This window comes from Hyperoodon ampullatus (genome assembly GCF_949752795.1).
Source record: "Hyperoodon ampullatus genome assembly, chromosome: 19".
NCBI lineage: Eukaryota > Metazoa > Chordata > Mammalia > Artiodactyla > Ziphiidae > Hyperoodon > Hyperoodon ampullatus.
The window spans coordinates 9970389-9989218 of NC_136932.1; the positions used below are offsets into that span (position 1 = coordinate 9970389).

The 18830-nt window shown below is 38.9% G+C and overlaps 1 protein-coding gene across 6 annotated transcripts in view; it reads right to left on the bottom strand.

The window, feature by feature from the left end:
• Positions 1–18830, bottom strand: part of KANSL1 (KAT8 regulatory NSL complex subunit 1) — a gene marked incomplete at its 5' end in the record, with an annotated part of 128202 nt that overhangs the window by 37663 nt on the left and 71709 nt on the right. For 3 of the 6 annotated variants that reach the window (XM_079725040.1, XM_079725039.1, XM_079725037.1), the window contains 3 exons: positions 5582–5777; positions 6571–6683; positions 15046–15147. In XM_079725040.1, the coding sequence (XP_079581166.1) occupies positions 5582–5777; positions 6571–6683; positions 15046–15147 (411 nt within the window). The remainder of the gene's footprint in view (positions 1–5581; positions 5778–6570; positions 6684–15045; positions 15148–18830) is intronic. The other 3 variants (XM_079725042.1, XM_079725041.1, XM_079725038.1) reach the window with 1 other exon arrangement.

Sequence of the window (18830 nt, forward strand, 5' to 3'; positions counted from 1 at the left end):
ACACTGATGAAAGAAATTAAAGATGATACCAACAGATGAGAGATATACCATGTTCTTGGACTGGAAGAATCAATATTGTGAAAATGACTATACTACCCTAAGCAATCTACAGATTCAATGCAATCCCTATCAAACTACCAATGGCATTTTTTAGAGAACTAGAACAAAAAATCTTAAAATTTGTATAGAGACACAGAAGACCCCGTAGCCAAAGCAGTCCTGAGGGAAAAAAACGGAGCTGGAGGAATCAGACTCCCTGACTTCAGACTATACTACAAAGCTACAGTAATCAAGACAATATGGTACTGGCACAAAAACAGAAACATAGATCAATGGAACAAGATAGAAAGCCCAGAGATAAACCCACGCACCTATGGTCAACTAATCTATGACAAAGGAGGCAAAGATATACAATGGAGAAAAGACAGTCTCTTCAATAAGTGGTGTTGGGAAAACTGGACAGCTACATGTAAAAGAATGAAATAAGAACACTGCCTAACACCATACACAAAAACTCAAAATGGATTAGAGACCTAAATGTAAGACTGGACACTATAGAACTCTTACAGGAAAACATAGGAAGAACACTCTTTGACATAAATCACAGCAAGATCTTTTTTGATCCACCTCCTGGAGTAACGGAAATAAAAAAAATAATAAACAAACGGCACCTAATGAAACTTAAAAGCTTTTGCACAGCAAAGGAAACCATAAAGACGAAGAACAGACAACCCTCAGAATGGGAGAAAATATTTGCAAACGAATCAACGGACAAAGGATTAATCTCCAAAATATATAAACAGCTCATGCAGCTCAATATTAAAAAAACAAACAACCCAATCCAGAAATGGGCAGAAGACCTAAATAGACATTTCTCCAAAGAAGACAGATGGCCAAGAAGCACATGAAAAGCTGCTCAACATCACTAATTATTAGAGAAATGCAAATCAAAACTACAATGAGGTATCTATCACCTCGTACCAGTTAGAATGGGCATCATCAGAAAATGTACAAACAACAAATGCTGGAGAGGGTGTGGAGAAAAGGGAGCCCTCTTGCACTGTTGGTGCGAATGTAAATTGATACAGCCACTATGAAGAACAGTAGGGAGGTTCCTTAAAAAACTAAAAACAGAATTACCATATGACCCAGCAATCCCACTACTGGGCATTTACCCAGAGAAAATCATAATTCAAAAAGACACATGCACCCCAATATTCATTGCCGCACTATTTACAATAGCCAGGTCATGGAAGCAACCTACATGCCCATCGACAGACGAATGGATAAAGAAGATGTGGTACATACGTACAATGGAATATTACTCAGCCATAAAAAGGAACGAAATTGGGCCATTTGTAGAGACGTGGATGGATCTAGAGACTGTCATACGGAGTGAAGTTAGAAAGAGAAAAATAAATATCGTATATTAACACATATATGTGGAACCTAGAAAAATGGTACAGATGAACTGGTTTGCAGGGCAGAAACTGAGACACAGATATTGAGAACAAACGTATGGACACCAAGGGAGGAAAGCAGCGGGGGGGTGGTGGTGCTGGTGTGATGAATTGGGAGATTCAGACTGACATGTATACACAGATATGAATAAAATGGATGACTAATAAGAACCTGCTGTATAAAAAAATAAAATAAAATTCAAAAAGACAAAACAAAACAAGGCTTTGAATACATTTCAGGGAAGAGAAAAGCACCAAAATAGGAAATATTCAAATCTAACTATTTGAAATGGTAATTATTTCACCCTCTAATTATGAAAATAAAGCACCATTAAAAAAAATTAACTTAGAAGTCTTAGTATATGTTGTGGTAATCAGAATGCAATGCAATGTGTTACTTTTACTGGCTCACAGACACTGCAACATCTGATAGAGAATTTGCCAAGAACAAAAATTAATTGAAATCCAGCATAATTTAAAGACATTCCAAAAATCTTAGTGCAAATCCAAGCTACATTTGTTTAATAAAAAAACAAAGAAACAAACAAGCAAAAAAACCCAAAAAACCAATTCAATGGTTATGGAGGAAGTCCACTCTGAAAGTGAGGCTCTATTCATCATTATCTGTTAATCAAAGAATATTAGTTTAGAGTATTTAAAAAAATTCTTTCGGCTTGAAGACAGTTTGTAAATAAAATATTAGGGCTTCTGCTTCTATTTACTTTATCTCAGCCTTTCAAAATTTATTTTGTATGTGTTTTATAATGCATATATAAAACACTCTCATAAAAGTCTAGAGGCTATTGTCCTAAGCACTGGGTGACTTCTGAGTACTCTGACAGTAGAAAATAAGCTCCATGAGGGCAAGGACTTTTGTTCACCAATGAAACCCAGGTGTGCTGGAACACCGTGGGGACCCAAAATTGCTGAATAAATTTGCTTGGCAAATCCATCACCTCAAAATGATAGAGGGCGCTCAACAGCAAATATCACTGGGCAAGGATCCACTGAAGACACAGTGAGCAACTAAGACAGAGAGAATGGCCTTTGTCTCCAACTTTGGCAGAACTACAGCATTATTGCTATCATCGGCAAATGGTTTATTTCCCAAACTAAACTCATTTGTCTTATTTTCCACGCAGTTTACTTCTGCATGTCAGAATGATTGTTTTAGACACTGGCATTGGGACCAAAGGGTCTTTAGTATGCTTTGTATGTCTCCCCCTTGTTTTAAACATTTATATGTACTACCTTCAAAAGTACATCAGTTTTGGGGCATAACAAGAAGAAACTACTGTCAACTGCAACAAAGAAGCCTTGCTACTTCACAGATATAAAAGAAAAGAATCCAGGAGGCCAACCTATACTTCAGAAAAATTTTATCACACCCTTAGATGTCATGACACCATAGCTAGCAAACTGCTGAAACAGAGAAAGGACACTATTTCTCCATGAGGTGATGTTGTTGGTAGGTTTTTGTTAAAAGCATCAAGGGCATGGCCAAAAACTATTTTCTTTTTTTTTTTTTGTGGTACGCAGGCCTCTCACTGTTGTGGCCTCTCCCGTTGTGGAGCACAGGCTCCAAACATGCAGGCTCAGCGGCCATGGCTCACGGGCCCAGCCGCTCCATGGCATGTGGGATCTTTCCGGACCGGGGCACGAACCCGCGTCCCCTGCATCAGCAGGCGGACCTTCAACCACTGCGCCACCAGGGAAGCCCCAAAAACTATTTTCTTAAACTTAACAGTAATATACTGTTTTCTTTGCTTTCCCAATATCAACTCTTCAACTGTTCAGAAAATAATTTAGGTTTATATGACTATTAATAAAGAATTGATTCAAATGTCAATATGAGAAACCCACCAAATTCTTTTCCGGTATTTTGGTAATTCAGGCAGTCTGAGGAATAGACAAGAGAGAAATGGTACAGCCTAATAGTTAATTCTCACTAATAATACTTTCCTTTAAAAAAAAAAAAAGATCATGGAGGGCTTCCCTGGTGGCGCAGTGGTTGAGAGTCCGCCTGCCGATGCAGGGGACGCGGGTTCGTGCCCCGGTCCGGGAAGATCCCACATGCCACGGAGCGGCTGGGCCCGTGAGCCATGGCCACTGGGCCTGTGCGTCCGGGGCCTGTGCTCTGCAGCGGGAGAGGCCACAGCAGTGAGAGGCCCGCATACCACAAAAAATCATGGCAAGGGACTTCCCTGGTGGCACAGTGGTTAAGAATCCACCTGCTAACGCAGGGGACATGGGTTTGAGCCCTGGTCTGGGAAGATCCCACGTGCCGCACAGCAACTAAGCCTGTGAGCCACAACTAGTGAGCCTGCGCTCTAGAGCCCGCGAGCCACAACTACTGAAGCCCACGCACCTAGAGCCCGTGCTCCACAACAATAGAAGCCACCGCAATGAGAAGCCTGCGCACCTCAACAGAGTGGCCCCCACTCTCTGCAACTAGAGAAAGCCTGCGCGCAGCAACGAAGACCCAACACAGCCATAAATGAATGAATGATCATGGCAAAATTATATAGTCCAAATGCATACTATAACAAAAAAAAGCCAAGCAGTGAAAATCTACTGTCCAAATATTAATGGTTCCAACAATTATCTCCTCTCCCTTGTCCTCAGTTTTCTCACCAGCAAATATACTGTAATAGCATTATCTTAAGAAACATTGTCTTTCAAACAGGTTATTTCTCTGTTCTCCTTTACAGAAACACTCTTTGGAAGTGTTATCTATGATGGTTCCTTCAGTTCCTTCCGTTCCATTCTCTCCTGAACCTGATCCAATCAGAATTTCACTCTTCTACCTCTAACAAAACTGCTTACAAAGGTCTCAAGCAACCCTGGCCCCACGAAATCCTACGGTCAATTCTTAGTCCTCACCTAACTTGATCCACCTGCAGCATCTAACACAGATGATCATTCCCTCCTTTCTGAAACATTTTCTTCACTTGACTTCCACATACCATACCCTCTTGGTTTTCCTTCTGCTTCACTGGTCACTCCTTCCCAGTTTCTTAACTTTCACATCTCCAAAGACTTGGAATAAAAAAATGCATCAAGGCTGAATTCCATCTGAGTTCCCCACCATTCCCTATTCCCTTCCTCTGCTGTATTTTTCTCCCCAGAACTTAACACTATAGAACATACCATATACTTCATTTTATTGCTTCATTTTCTGTCTCTACCCATTAGATTATTTCATGAGGGTAAGAATTTTTGTCTGTTTTGTTTAGTGTTGTATTCTCAGTGCATAGAACAGATCTAGCTTATTGTAGGAACTCAAAAAAAGATTTGTTGAATGAATGAATTAATAAAAGTGTAAACAGCAAGAGTCATCTTGTACTAGTAACTTAGCAGCCAGATACCCCAATAAGCAAATTATATACATTTCAGTTAATCCTGAAACAACCCTATGAGATCTCTGAGGCACTGTGGGGTGGGGTGGGGTGTTAACATGCCCCCAACACAAACTACTAAGTGGCAGTGCCATGATTCAAACCCAAGTCTGTCCTCTTCAAAGTTAATGCTCTTAATCACTGCATGGTATTATTTTCACTGGAGTACTATTTCGTTGGTTTTGAACTAAATCCAACCCTGCTATTTGAAGAGTCAGCAATCAAGTTTCTTGTAGTTGTAAAATAATCTCCATTTTGTCTGTGAAGACAAACATTCGTTTAGTATCATCAACTTAGAAATTTTAATGGAGATTCTTATTTAAAAGGAAAGCATTCCACATTGCCATTTTCAGCGATAACAGTATAAGTGAGAAGGCACACCACTCTCCTTCAAAGTGTTGATGGCAGAACTTCCAACTTCCTCTCTCCCATTTCTATTAAAATCTCAAGCCAATGGTTTCCAAACCTGGCTGAAGAGTCACCTAGGAGCTTTTTGTTTTCTGAAAACAAGATTCCCAGGCCCAACTCCAGAGCAACGAAACCAGAATCTCTAGGAAACAGGGCTCAGGAACCTAGTATTTTTTAAAGCTCTGCAGGAAGCCTTGGTGGTTAGCCAAGTTTGGAAAACACTGGTTAAAAGAACCAAAGCTGGCAAGAAACTAGTACCTCTATCTGAGCATCTGGCTCACTGTTTAACAGTGACCAAGTCTCACTGGTACTGACCTTCTTGGAAAGAGGCACGATGCTGTTGGGTCGAACAAGCCTCCGTTTCTTACAGCTCAGCACAGGACGTGTTCGGGCTGCCACACAGGTGCCATCAGTTGACGAAGAAACTAGATTCAGTCTTTGCTTTTTATGCAATTGTTCCTCAGCATCAGAGTTGTCACCTGGAATGTGGTCTGCCAAGACAGGCTGAAGACTACACAAGGGGAAGGAAGAATATTCACTTCTCAGAAGACATAAGGAAACAAAGCCTTTAATACTTGTTCAACCACCTCTACTTGCAAATGTTCACAGACACAAACATGTGTTCTAGAGCACACAGAGATCACCTCTTGATGCTGACGTCTGTTAATCTAAGTGGGTATGCAGCACCTGTACTTATTTTTAAGGTGCTCTTGGTGGATGCTACTCTACCATGTCTAAAAAATGCAGAAGTCAATAAGTGAACTCAGGTTCTAGTGATTAAGTTCTCTTCTACAACAAAAACATGAATTCTTAAAAGTCTAGAAAATTGCAACTGGTAAGAATATTTTTAATATATATTGAGAATCAGTTCTCCTGTGAAACTTGCCTATTAGGGATGTGTACTCATTGTTCACTTGCAGAAGGATTCCTCGCTCTTTCATAAATACAGATTTACAGCCTTTAGGGATCTAATCTGTTCTACAGTAGAGGATTTTATGTAAATATTTCTGGAATTCTACCAAGACAGGACCAATCACAACGATTCATAATAACTTTAGGACTTTTAATTTTTCTCCATGCTGAGTCGATTTTAGGCCACAGTAAGTAACAGGAAAATACATTAGAAGGCTACTTAAAATATACTTGCTACAGTGGGAGGCATGCACAATATTATGAAGTGATAAGGTTTCTGCTTCTTTAAACCAGGGTTACTCCTGGCTAGGGATAACTAAGAGCCTCAAACCCATCTTTAACAAGCCTGCTGAGTATAAGAAGTATAAGAGTGTAGAAGAGATAAAACTTACGTATTAATAACTCCATTGACAGGTCTCAACGCTCCACATGATTTAGTAGACAATGACTCTGAAGGATGACCAGAGGCACCATGGTTTTCCAGTGGTTGAGAAACAGACTCAATCTTAATGAGAAGAAAAATGAAAATATATTATCAACATTTAACCAACAGCATCAGCCTGAAAAGCAGCACCATTTCATTTTAATGAAACACCTAAACTTTCTGATGACCAACTTGAAAAAAAACTCATTTACGGAACACATTTAAGTGTTTCTTGGATTTGTGTCTCCTGGGCTGCAGTCCTCACAAATCCCAAATAAATGCATTTTTGGGGCGTAAAAAAACCAAAACCAAAATCACTCACATGACTGAGGAAGAAAGAAAATAATTAAGAGAATCAGCTTTTGAGATTTTGCTTTGGCAAAATTTGGAGAATTTGCTTTGGAGGGAAGGGTTAGGATAAAAGATATTTAACAGACCAAAAGTAGTAAAGTGCCTACTGACAGGGAAATGACCTAATGACTCCATGGAAGAGAAGCACAGCAAAACAATTATATAGTACCAAGAGTCAAGTTTTCAACCCAAGGGTCAAGAAGGGTACATAAGTTCAGTAGGAAGACAACTAAGAGGAAATTTAAATGTAGTTAATATCTGCTTAACTTCGCAGTGTATGCTGGAAGCTTGTTTCCAGAAAACCATACTCTCTCTCACTCTCTCTCTCTCTATATTTCACCCCTGTGATAAAAGAAATATAAACAATTAATAAAACAACAATGAATAACTAATAATTACCTAATGCTATCAGGTAGTAACTTTGGACCATACAAATACAGTTGACCCTCAAACAACTTTTGGATTTGAAGTGCAGGGATCCATTTATACGTGGATATGTTTCAATAGTAAACACTAAAGTACTACACGGTCTGTGGCTGGTTGAATCTGCAGATGTGGAGGAACTGTGGATAGGGAGGGCTGACTATACATTATATGTGGATTAAATCCCATGTTGTTCAAGAGTCAATTGTATATGCTTAGAATATAAAGTGAAAAAAGGGAGGTAGGAAAAAAATTTGGAAAAGTTGGAATTTCACTATTTCAAAAGAAATTATATATTTACTAGGCTAAAAGGGGTAGGGGCAGCCATGAGATGTCAATCACATGGAGTGTCTGAGGTATTAGCAATAAAGCCACAGCTCAGTTATCCCTCGGCTCTGGGAGTTGTTGAGATACCACAGAATGGCTGTGGTCTTTGTCTCCTCCTTACACTCAAACTGACTTTGGGGTGTTTTGACATCCCCGTTCCTGTAACTGCTACTAGTACATATCAAAGCCAATATTTTGAGACTGAAATTCTATTTATCAGTATTGTTATATTTCTTTTTTGATCCTTTTACCCCCAAGGAGAAAACACCAAAGGATCTGAAGACCTGAGAACAGTCTCAAGAAAGGACAATACACTGGGAAGCTAATTTTTAAAATTTAATACAAATTATCCAAAAAGTTAGATCAGGGTATACAAATAGACAAGACACATGAGTAAATTACAATGAGTAAACACTGGGAGAGTGTTCTGTCTTCCTTGTTAGATACCCTGTACATTTACTGTTATATCTTGAACAATTATATTAGTCAACAACACCAAAATTATGGTAAATTTGGCTCATGTACTCATTGCCTTAAAAGCCACACTGATTTCCTCATGGAAAGTAATGTGTAAGAGTTATAAAGATGTTCATGTCTTCTGACAAAGTATTTTACTCATCCGTAAAACCTATCTTAAAGAAATAACTCAACAAAACATCCCCCCAAATCTTACACACAAGGCTAGTCACTGCAATGATATGGATCAATAACCTAAATACTCAACACTTGAGGCACAGTTATAAAATGTGGTACACCAAATCAGAATATTGAAGATAATCATAAAGGATATTTCCTCTTCCTTTACCCAGAAGAATATTTAAATATAGAAAATAATAGGTAGAAATGATTTTGGAAAGGGGCTAAATTCAAAATATTTTTAATACAATTGTGGTGACTAAAAATATATGTACACAGATAATGACAAGGTAAAAATAGTGTTAAAGAGGCAGAATAGAGACTTCACCGGTGGCGCAGTGGTTAAGAATCTGCCTGCCAATGCAGGGGACATGGGTTCGAGCCCTGGTCTGGGAAGATGCCACATGCCGCAGAGCAACAAAGCCTGTGTACCACAACTACTGAGCCCACGCTCTAGAGCCCGGGAGCCACAACTACTGACCCCACGTGCCACAACTACTGAAACCCGCGCGCCTAGAGCCCGTGCTCCACAACAACAGAAGAAGCCACCACACTGCAACGAACAGTAGCCCCTGCTCACCGCAACTAGAGAAAGCCCGCATGCAGCAACAATGACCCAGTGCAGCCAAAAAAAAAAAAAAAAAAAAAAGAGGCAGAATAGGACTATTCGAAGTTTTCTTTACATTTAGATAATATTTTTAACATTAAAAAAAAAACCCAGATAAACCCAACACCCTCCTGAATGCTAGTGAGGATTTACCATTCAGGGAACACCTCAAAAAGCCCAAACAAATATTATGGTATGACAAAGGACAAAAAGATTTAAGATTCAGGTTGGGGTTAACTAGGAGATGTGTGACTCCAGCCATGTTACAGCTTTCCTAGATTTCTGAAGTTCTGGTTTGGATGAAAAAGTTTCCTTTCAACATGAAAACACTGTGACTATGAACTTTTTGGTGTTGATCTGAAGAATTTCTGTCAACTTTATATTCACTTAAAACAATAGGTTTTAGCATTAAATTATGACAGAGATCTGGTTTATATATCTACATGTTTTACAAGGTGCCACGTTTAAGCAATAGGTTGACTCTCATTTGATTAAGATTTATTTTCTAGGGATTATGGAGAACTAAGCACCAGGATACCTGTCAAGACAAACTGTTGCCATTCTTTAACAAAATCTCATTTCAAAACAAGTTTACTTTTCTTAGCTAATAATCTATTCTTGTTTTTCATGCCTACAGATATATATTTAAAGGCCATTAATCTTCAATGTGTATTTTATTATTTTTCTTAGAGGAACTTGGAACTTTCCTGGGGGTAATTCAGCCCCAAAATTAAAATAGAAGTCAACAGGCAAAAGGTTATTTAAGCACAGAAATGCTTGTCAAGGATACAGAAGCACACAGCAATTAAGAGCATCAAAGCCAGAGAGGAAACGTGCTTGAATTCCAATCCCAACCATACAAGGAGGCACTGAATATTTAGAAGGATCTGCTTAAAAACCTTGGGATATCCTACATGTAATCACCCTGAGATCTAAAGCAGGGCACTGGGGCAACTAGGTTCATCATTCATTCTCAAATTCAAAGAGCTTAAAATATTAACCCCAATCCTCTAATAGTGTTTCATCTAGAAAAAGAAAAACACAACTCACAAACACATGTAATTTTACTTAGAGTTTCTTAAATGCATTCACATTGCCTTAAGAAAAAAGTGAACACTCCTTATCTTGCAGTCCAAAAGGTTGCAAAGACAGGGGAGAGAAACATTAACAAACACTTCACAAATATTAAATCCACACACTAATTTAAGCCCGATTGTTATTGCTGCAGTGGTTTACATCATTAATATTTTCAGGAAACTAAAGCATGACTCAGATATTTGCCATCCAATGGGAAACTGTAAACAGGAGTTGTTACAGAGCTTCTCTTGAGTTTTATGTGATGTTCAGATACACTCTGAGGGTACATGCATCCCACAGCCAGAAAAGAGTAGAAAAGCTGAAGTGAAGTGGTAGGTAGAGTGCTTCTGTAATCCCTCCTTTTTCTAAAGCAGAGCCCCAGGGATTACCTTTTGGGGAAATCTTAGAGTTAAAGGTAGCAAGCAGGGTTACTGAAGTGATTTTTTTCCTTGACTGAAAGGGCCAGATGTATGGAATAACACAGCAGTGAGATTCTATTTGTTATTCTTATAAAGTAGGCATCTGTTTGATTCATTACTCCACCTTCTTGGCCAGATCAATTAAGTGTGACAAAGAGCCCTTAAAGAAAAACTAGATTAAATTAAGGTTTATGGGCGGGGGGGAGTAGATTTTTCTGGGGTCTGAGAACCCATGTTCACTGAATTTGTTTTACTAAAAAGTAGAGAAAGTAAAGGGGTAAAAATCAAAAGGCACAACTTAAAAACACATAATAAAATAAATCTCTAGGTGTGTATGAAAGATACGTGTGTATGTATCTTTACTTTAGTCATTCAAGTAACGCCATGCTGTAACTGTTTGAAATACCATTTCCCTTAGATGCACCATATTTGTTTGTCTAGAAAATTTAACAGTTCTGTTTTGGTTAGTTATTACCTTTCTAACAAACATTATCAAAATGGAAAGAAAAGGCTAACTGGATGTAAGGAATTCAACTTTCATTTCTGGGTCAAAATGCTCTCCATTTCAATGATACCCAGCACAGTCCTGCTTAAAATTACCAAAATATTGCTGGCCCATAAAGAGTATAACAGTCATTTCTATGAACTAGCACCACAGCCAAGAAACTGTGTTGAAGTGGAACTTTCTGAAAATTTCACTTCCACCAAGTTACTTACCTAGGCTTCAATTTCTGCATATGTAAAATGGGACTATGTGCCTCACTTTCCTATGTCTCTATATTGAGGTCAAAATATAATCTATAATTATATTAAAACAACTTTGGGAGATTAGATTCGACATAAATACGCTATCATGGGTAAAACAGATAGCTAGTGGGAACCTGCTGTATAGCACAGGGAGCTCAGCTCGGTGCTCTGTGACAACCTATATGGGTGGGATGGCAGGGGGAGGGAGGCCCAAGAGAGAGGGGATATATATATACATATAGCTGATCCACTTCACTGTACAGCAGAAACTAACACAACACTGTAAAGCAATTATACTCCAATTAAAAAAAAGAAAGTTAAAAAGAAAACTTTGAATTATTTGTTTCTAAAAATGCAACCAGCATAATGTTGTTACAAGTCCAGAGACTACTTAACCTACGATCTGTATTTACCAACACTGTTGAAAATCTTTCTCTAGAATCTAGAGAAATACAGTAATTGCAAAAACAGCCTTATAAATTCTTACTGTTCAACTTATTTATCCACAGCCCAATTTATTTTAAAAGTCCTAACTGGTTAGTCAGTGTTTTTTAATACTGTGGATCAAACGTTCCCCAGCCAGTATCTAACCCTCTACTCTCTATCTCAAAACCCTCATGGGGGCCAATGCACCATTCATTGTCCCTGATGACTGCAAAACTTCAAGGAAAAGAACACTGTTCCCATGTAACCGATGGTAGGAAGACTATACCTTGAATGTTTAAAAAGAAAAAGCAATAGCTTACATTTCTGTATGCTTTACTTCTGGGAAAGCATTAGTCCCTCACTTAATAGTTCACTTGTTAACTCCATCAATTCCACAAAGTAAGGAAAGGTAAAAGAATGAAGCTTGGGACTTCCCTGGTGGTGCAGTGGTTACGAATTTGCCTGCCGATGCAGGGGACATGGGTTCGATCCCTGATCCAGGAAGATCCTACATGCCACGGAGCAATTAAGCCCGCGCGCCCTAGAGCCTGCACACCGCAACTACTGAAGCCCGTGCACCTAGAGCCCGTGCTCTGCAACAACAGAAGCCACTGCAATGAGAAGCCCACACGCAGCAACGAAGACCCAATGCAGACCAAAAAAATTTTAAAAAGTGAGGCTTATTTTGCAAATAAAAGCAAACACAAATAATGACGTCATTTGTCAAAAGCCACAGAAGCAATGTTTTTGCTAAAACAAACCAAAAAACCCCTCAATTTCAAATCTAGTCTTTTGAAGAATATTTACCCAGTAGTTAAGGAGATGTAAGAAAATACACATGTATCTGCTCATTTGTGCAACAGAAATATAGAAAGGAAGGATAATACAAAAACTAATAAAATTGGCTACCTACAGGAGGTGGGAACACAATGGAAAGAAGGTGGAAATAGGAACAGGGCTCGAGCCTTTTGTACAGCTTTAATTCTTAGCACAGTAGTAATGTATTGCACACTCAAAAAATAATAAATATCAACTACTGTGTGCGTGGGCAAGAAGAAGTGGAATACTATAGTAACAAAAGAACGTAACTGTATTACAAAATAATTGCACAGTCACACTGAAAGGCGAACTAACCTAAGTACAACTTCGGGGAAATAGTATTTTGACTGTTTATTATAGTGCTAACACACTGTATACAATATTGTACTCTGGTTAGTAAAGATACTTCTCACAGGGGTATGAGCTGGCAATTATGAAACTACTTTATATGGTACTAGGATTGAACAAATAAGTATCAATAAGGAAGGAGGAAGGCTGTGGTGTTAAGACTGGTACTAGTATAAACTCGTGGTTTTTAGTGTATATACAGATGGGTAGATAACAAAATATATGTGTGTATGCATGTAGCAGCATACATATATATATATATATTTACTAGCTTTGTTGAGAAGTCCTAGATAGAAGCAATGACACCAAGTAGCAATGAGCACAACTAGTACCCAGATCTTGGTTTCAAAACCCTGTTCTCCAATAAAAAGAAGCAGGGCTGGAACAGGTAAAATACAAGATGAGCCTGGAACATTGTGGGACGCCAGAAAGTGAGTGCTCAAAAAACAAGTGGGGGGGGGGCATGTTGAAAGGACACAGACACCAATCTGAAAGAGGTCCCAATGCCAAAAGTTGAGACAACTGCAACTGAATAACTACTAATAGTAGTAGATTATAATCCATAACATAAAATTAATATCCATAAAACCATCCTGAAATAAATAACCGATTGATGGACGAAATAAATGGGGGAGAAAAGACAGCTCCTCCTAACAGAATTCCAATGAACAAATGTAGAAAACAGAAAATCATCATTTAGTAAACACCACAGCAATAATTATTGCAGTAACTTTGCAGGAAAAATCCACCAGTAGATGACAAAACTGTGGATTAAAGTATAACGAGCAACAGAAAAATGCATAGTATCCCCCCCATGAGATAGTCATTCATTACAAAGGGAAAAATACTAACTTTACAGTGGAGAAACCCGGCAGGCATCACATTAACCAAGTGAAAAAGCTATCACCATCATCTTGTACCCCTAATATGGTATACTGAGAAGGGCACAGTATCACTTCTGTGGAATTACTGCAAAAAATGCATAACCTTTAACGAAAAACATCTGGCAACTCCATTCTGAGGAACATTACACATAATAACTTACCAATACTCTTGTGTCAAGGTCATGAAAGACAAAAACTGAGGTGCTCTCACACACTGGAAGAGACTTTAAAGAGATATGACAACTATATGGACTGTGGAACTCTGGACCAAAAAAAAGGCGGCATAAATGAGAAAATAAGTGAAACTGGAATAAAATCTGTAGTCTGTATCAATGTTAATTCCTAGTTTTGACACTGAACAATGGTTATGCAAGGTGTTAACACTAGGGGACGCGGGGGAAGGCTATGTGGGGACTCTTGTGTACTGCTTTTGCAACTCTTCTGTTAAGTCTAAAATCAAATTTCATTCATACACAAATCTAGGAGTTTTCCTTAGATCAAATTACTTAAAACAAGAAATGTTAATACTCATAAAAGCCCGTGACCTTTTGAGAAAAGTAAAAATATGAAAGAAATAAATTAAAAGTGGTCTTGGAATTCAGAAGGAAAAGAAATTAATTTTGGTGTTCAGAGAAATAGGAAAAGGGAAGGAATCATGAAGAGGGATTTGAGCTAGGCTCTAAGGAAACAGAAGATAACAAAAAACGACAGCTTTATCCTCATTACAGAATTAAAGGGGGTAACTCAAACACCATTTTCAGCATCTCTGTGAGTTAAACCTCTAGTCCGACCTTTCCATTTTATAGTGGCCCAGAAAGGTTACCTTACTTATCAAAGTTATCAGAGCCACATGGTCTCCTAATTCCCAGGAATATTCCATAATGTCACACTTGCTCTGGCTGTGCTGTCTTGAGAGTTAGAAGCTGCTTTTAAATTTTAAAGTCAGGGCCTCCCTGGTGGCGCAGTGGTTGAGAGTCCGCCTGCCGATGCAGGGGATACGGGTTCGTGCCCCGGTCTGGGAGGATCCCATATGCCGCGGAGCGGCTGGGCCCGTGAGCCATGGCTGCTGAGCCTGCGCATCCGGAGCCTGTGCTCCGCAACGGGAGAGGCCACAACAGTGAGAGGCCCGCATACCACAAAAAAAAAAAAAAAAAAAAAAAAAAAAAAAAAAAAAAAATTTTAAAGTCAGCTACATAACTGCACGAGGGGCCCTGTGGTGCCCTATTCGGGAATTCAGAGCTTAAAATGCCAGAGGTGATAAAAGGGGATACAACCCCTTCCTTCAGCCAGTGCAAGGATCCTTATTATAGAGAATAAACTATGCTGAAGCTACACCCCAAATTCTCACTCATTTTCCCTTTTCTGTCTTTTATACTTACCAATTTATCATTCCCATGATCTGTCTTCACTTCAGAACTAAGTGGAAGAAATAAGTCTGTTGTGTGCTCTGGGGGAGGCACCTCTCCAAGAACTATCAACCCCTGCAGGAGAGAGAGAAAAACAGCTTAAGTGGTGTAAGTTACAAATTTAATTTAATAGTTAATATCAAGGGTTAGGGGCAGGGTGGGTCTGGTTTACCAGAGGCCTTTTCCTTTATCCTATGGTTCTGAAACAAAATATACCACCAGCAGCTTTGCTCTTCCAAGAGTGATTTCAACAAAAGGCCCTAGCAGTAGCCATGAATACAGCCTATAAGACTCAAACCCAAGCTTCCCCTTTCTTCCACTTGAATGTATGGACCTACATGGCTTGTAGCATCTTTTATTCACATCTTCCAGATCTGGGGTCTTTATCAGAGTATGGTATTTTACACTATATCACCAACCAGACTATACCATATTAACAATAGCAATGCAGTTTTTCTACTTAATTTGATCAAAAATGTGGCTTAAGGATGACCAAACTAGAAGTGCTACAATTATAAATGATGAGCTAAACCAACTATCTCTGAGCAACCACAACCACCGGGTGAAACAAAGGTGGAACAGTCTCTACGGTCAGTATCTTAGAAACCAAAAACTTAAAACTGTTCCAAAGACACCTGTTTCTCACAAGCATAAGCATTACTCCAGATTAGGTTCCTGCTTGACAATTTCAAGCTCAGATTTTACATTCATCCCAGAAAATAAAAAATGTAAAAAGAAATTTTAAATGACTCCATAAATCCTCTCTGTAGCCAACATGGGCCCAGCTTGGTGAAGGCAGAAGTTAGCTTACTATGAAAAATAAACAAAAACCACAGACATGAATCTCCCATGAACTCAAGTAGAGGTGACCAAAATCCAGTTATGACACTGTGTAACAGAAAGACTGGGATGCAAGTGCTCTTTGGTTCTCTTTCTCTGGTCTAGAAAATAAGATCTGACTGATAAGAAGCTCTTAATGGAAATTTTGTATTATAATCACTTGGGGGAAACCTTATCAAACTATACCTGCCCAAGTCCAACATCAAATCTACTCAGAATCTCTGAGGTGGGGAGCTGGGTATTCTGTTTTTAAAAAGCTTCCCTGGTAAGTCTTAATGCAAGCTCTAAATTGAAAAATACTAGACTGAATCATCTTGACTCAGCATCAGAATCCCCCAGAGAACATCCTAAAATATATCAACAGATTTCAGGGCCTAAAGACTTTGACTATCAATTTGAGCTCCCTAGGCCATTATGACACAGGCTCTTGTGAGCCAATGAACCAGATGATCCTGTCCCTGGGGTTATTTCTAAGACAAAAATCTCCGTGAAATAGGAGATGTAAGAGATTGGGGGTCCAGTGGTGGTTAAGAAGGAACAATGGAATTTTACCTCAGTTTAAAAGGGAAGAAAAACAGGACCTCCCCCCGCCCCTCCCCCGTAAGAGAAACAACAAGTTGCCTATTCTGGAATAAGACTATACCTAGGCTATGTAGAAAATGAAGCAGAGACTCTGCAGAAAGAGGGAGAGGTTATTAAGAAAGCAAGAAACATTTGCCCTAGCTTTCAAAATGGGGTTTCTCTGGCTAAAAGAACTTTTTTTTTTTTTTTTGCAGTACACGGGCCTCTCACTGTTGTGGCCTCTCCCATTGCGGAGCACAGGTTCCGGACGCGCAGGCTCAGCGGCCATGGCTCACGGGCCCAAACGCTCCGTGGCATGTGGGATCTTCCCGGACCAGGGCACGAACCTGTGTCCCCTGCATCGGCAGGCGGACTCTCAACCACTGCGCCACCAGGGAAGCCCTGGCTAAAAGAACTTCTGCAAAATATTTTCCTGTTTCAATCAGAAGCATAAAATAGACCTCACAAACTTTTCCAATTCAAAGTAAAAACTGTTTGTAAAAAGCAGCTATTTTGTACAACATTCCCTTCTCAGAATATTGCATTCAACATCTTCTCTGCTTAAGAGCCTAAACCACCTCCCCATCTCCTATATAAAGCTAGCCCAAACTCATCTTGGCAAAGTCCATAATCCATCCCTACCTTATTTATCTATTTCCAACTACTTTCTCCAAATATTGTTACACTAACCGCATTATCCCCTAGAAAATGTCTGAATATATATGAAGTTGTTGTTGAGAGCTGGGGGTTATTACAAAGTAGTAGGTAAAGAAATGCAACTAAAGGGTACAACACTACCCACTACCTGTTCTTATGTCTTTGTTTATATTGATTCTGCCCTTTTCTTACATTTATCTATCCAAAAGGTTATGCTTCAAAAAGCTTGTCAAGGCCAAGTCCCACCTCCTTCCAAGAAAATGTCCCTGGTTAACTGAGCCCCTTATTTTCTTTATCCACATTGCCAGACTTCCTAAAGCATCGTGATTTTATCTTACATTCTGTATATTTAAATCTCATTTCCAGAGCAGAACCTTAGGCCAAATTATTTATTTCATTTATTGTTGCCTCAATTTGTCGTTTAAATGTTAACTAATGGTAAGATCCTTGAGGACTTAGACAAAATACAAATATATTCGAATCTCCCATATTCCCTAGCAGAGTTATACACCAAGAAAGGAAATGCATAATAATTATTTTTTGACTTTGATGTTAAAAACTTTTTGCCCTTGAACGAGAATATATTAAGTTTATATTAATTATAGCTAGGAGCCTAAATAAATCCAACTATTAGGTATAAAGTTACTCCCTCAATTTTTCTTAGGTGAGAAGGTAGGTCAGGATAAAACAGCCCATATTTTCCAAAGGGAAATTTTTCTCCTTAAAACTACCAAATAATTTCTAAAAAACACCTGAGAGACTACAAAGACACCCTCCTGTGAAAGCTTTAAAAGACCTAGTAGGGACCATTTATTCCCCATCATTTTACAGACCCAGGGAGGATGCAGGTCGAAGGTCATGTCAATAGGCCCATCTGTGGCAGAACCAGGGATAAAAGCTGGGTTAGTTAGACCCAGCTAATCTCTGTTTTGGCTTTCATTCATTCAAATCAAGCCATCGTGTCTCCATTCATCAAACATTTTTTAGGTGCTGGGGGTACAGGAAAGAAAGAAGACATATCCTTCTTCCTACTCCTATCCAAACTCATCCCTCAAAGTGCTTACAATTCTAATACTGGGACAAAGACAGAATATCAACAGTATGAGTAAAATTTATGTTGCACATTAGAAAGTGTTAAATGCTAAAAAACTAAAGGACAGTGAGAGGATAATAAAGTGAGAGCAGGCACTCTTTCATATTAGGCAGTCAGGGTAAAAATGCACCAAGAAGGTGGTGTCTGAGCAAATATTGGAAAGAAACTTGGGAACAAACTTTGGGAATATCTTCAGGAAGAGCTAATGCAACAGTTTCAAGGTTCGAGCCAGTGTGATAACTTTAAGAACTGTAAGGAATTTGGTATGGCTGAAGGAAAATGAATGAGTGGAGTCTGAGGCAGAAGCTCAAGGCAGAGGAGGTAAGTGGGGGTGCAGGGCCTTGTAACTCCCTGTCTTTCAGCTTTTATGTCCAGATGGTAAATCACTGGAGAGTTTCAAGCAGAAGGGAGCAATGATCTGACTTATGGTTTAAAAGGATCAATTTGCTATTGTGTTGACATGTGGATGAGTGGATAGTAAATAGAGGAGCAGAAAGAACTGCTGTTGGACCAAAGTGGTTGGATTCTGGATATATATATATATATATATATATATATATGTATGTATGTATTTGAAGACAGAATCAATCAGTTATGCAAATATGCT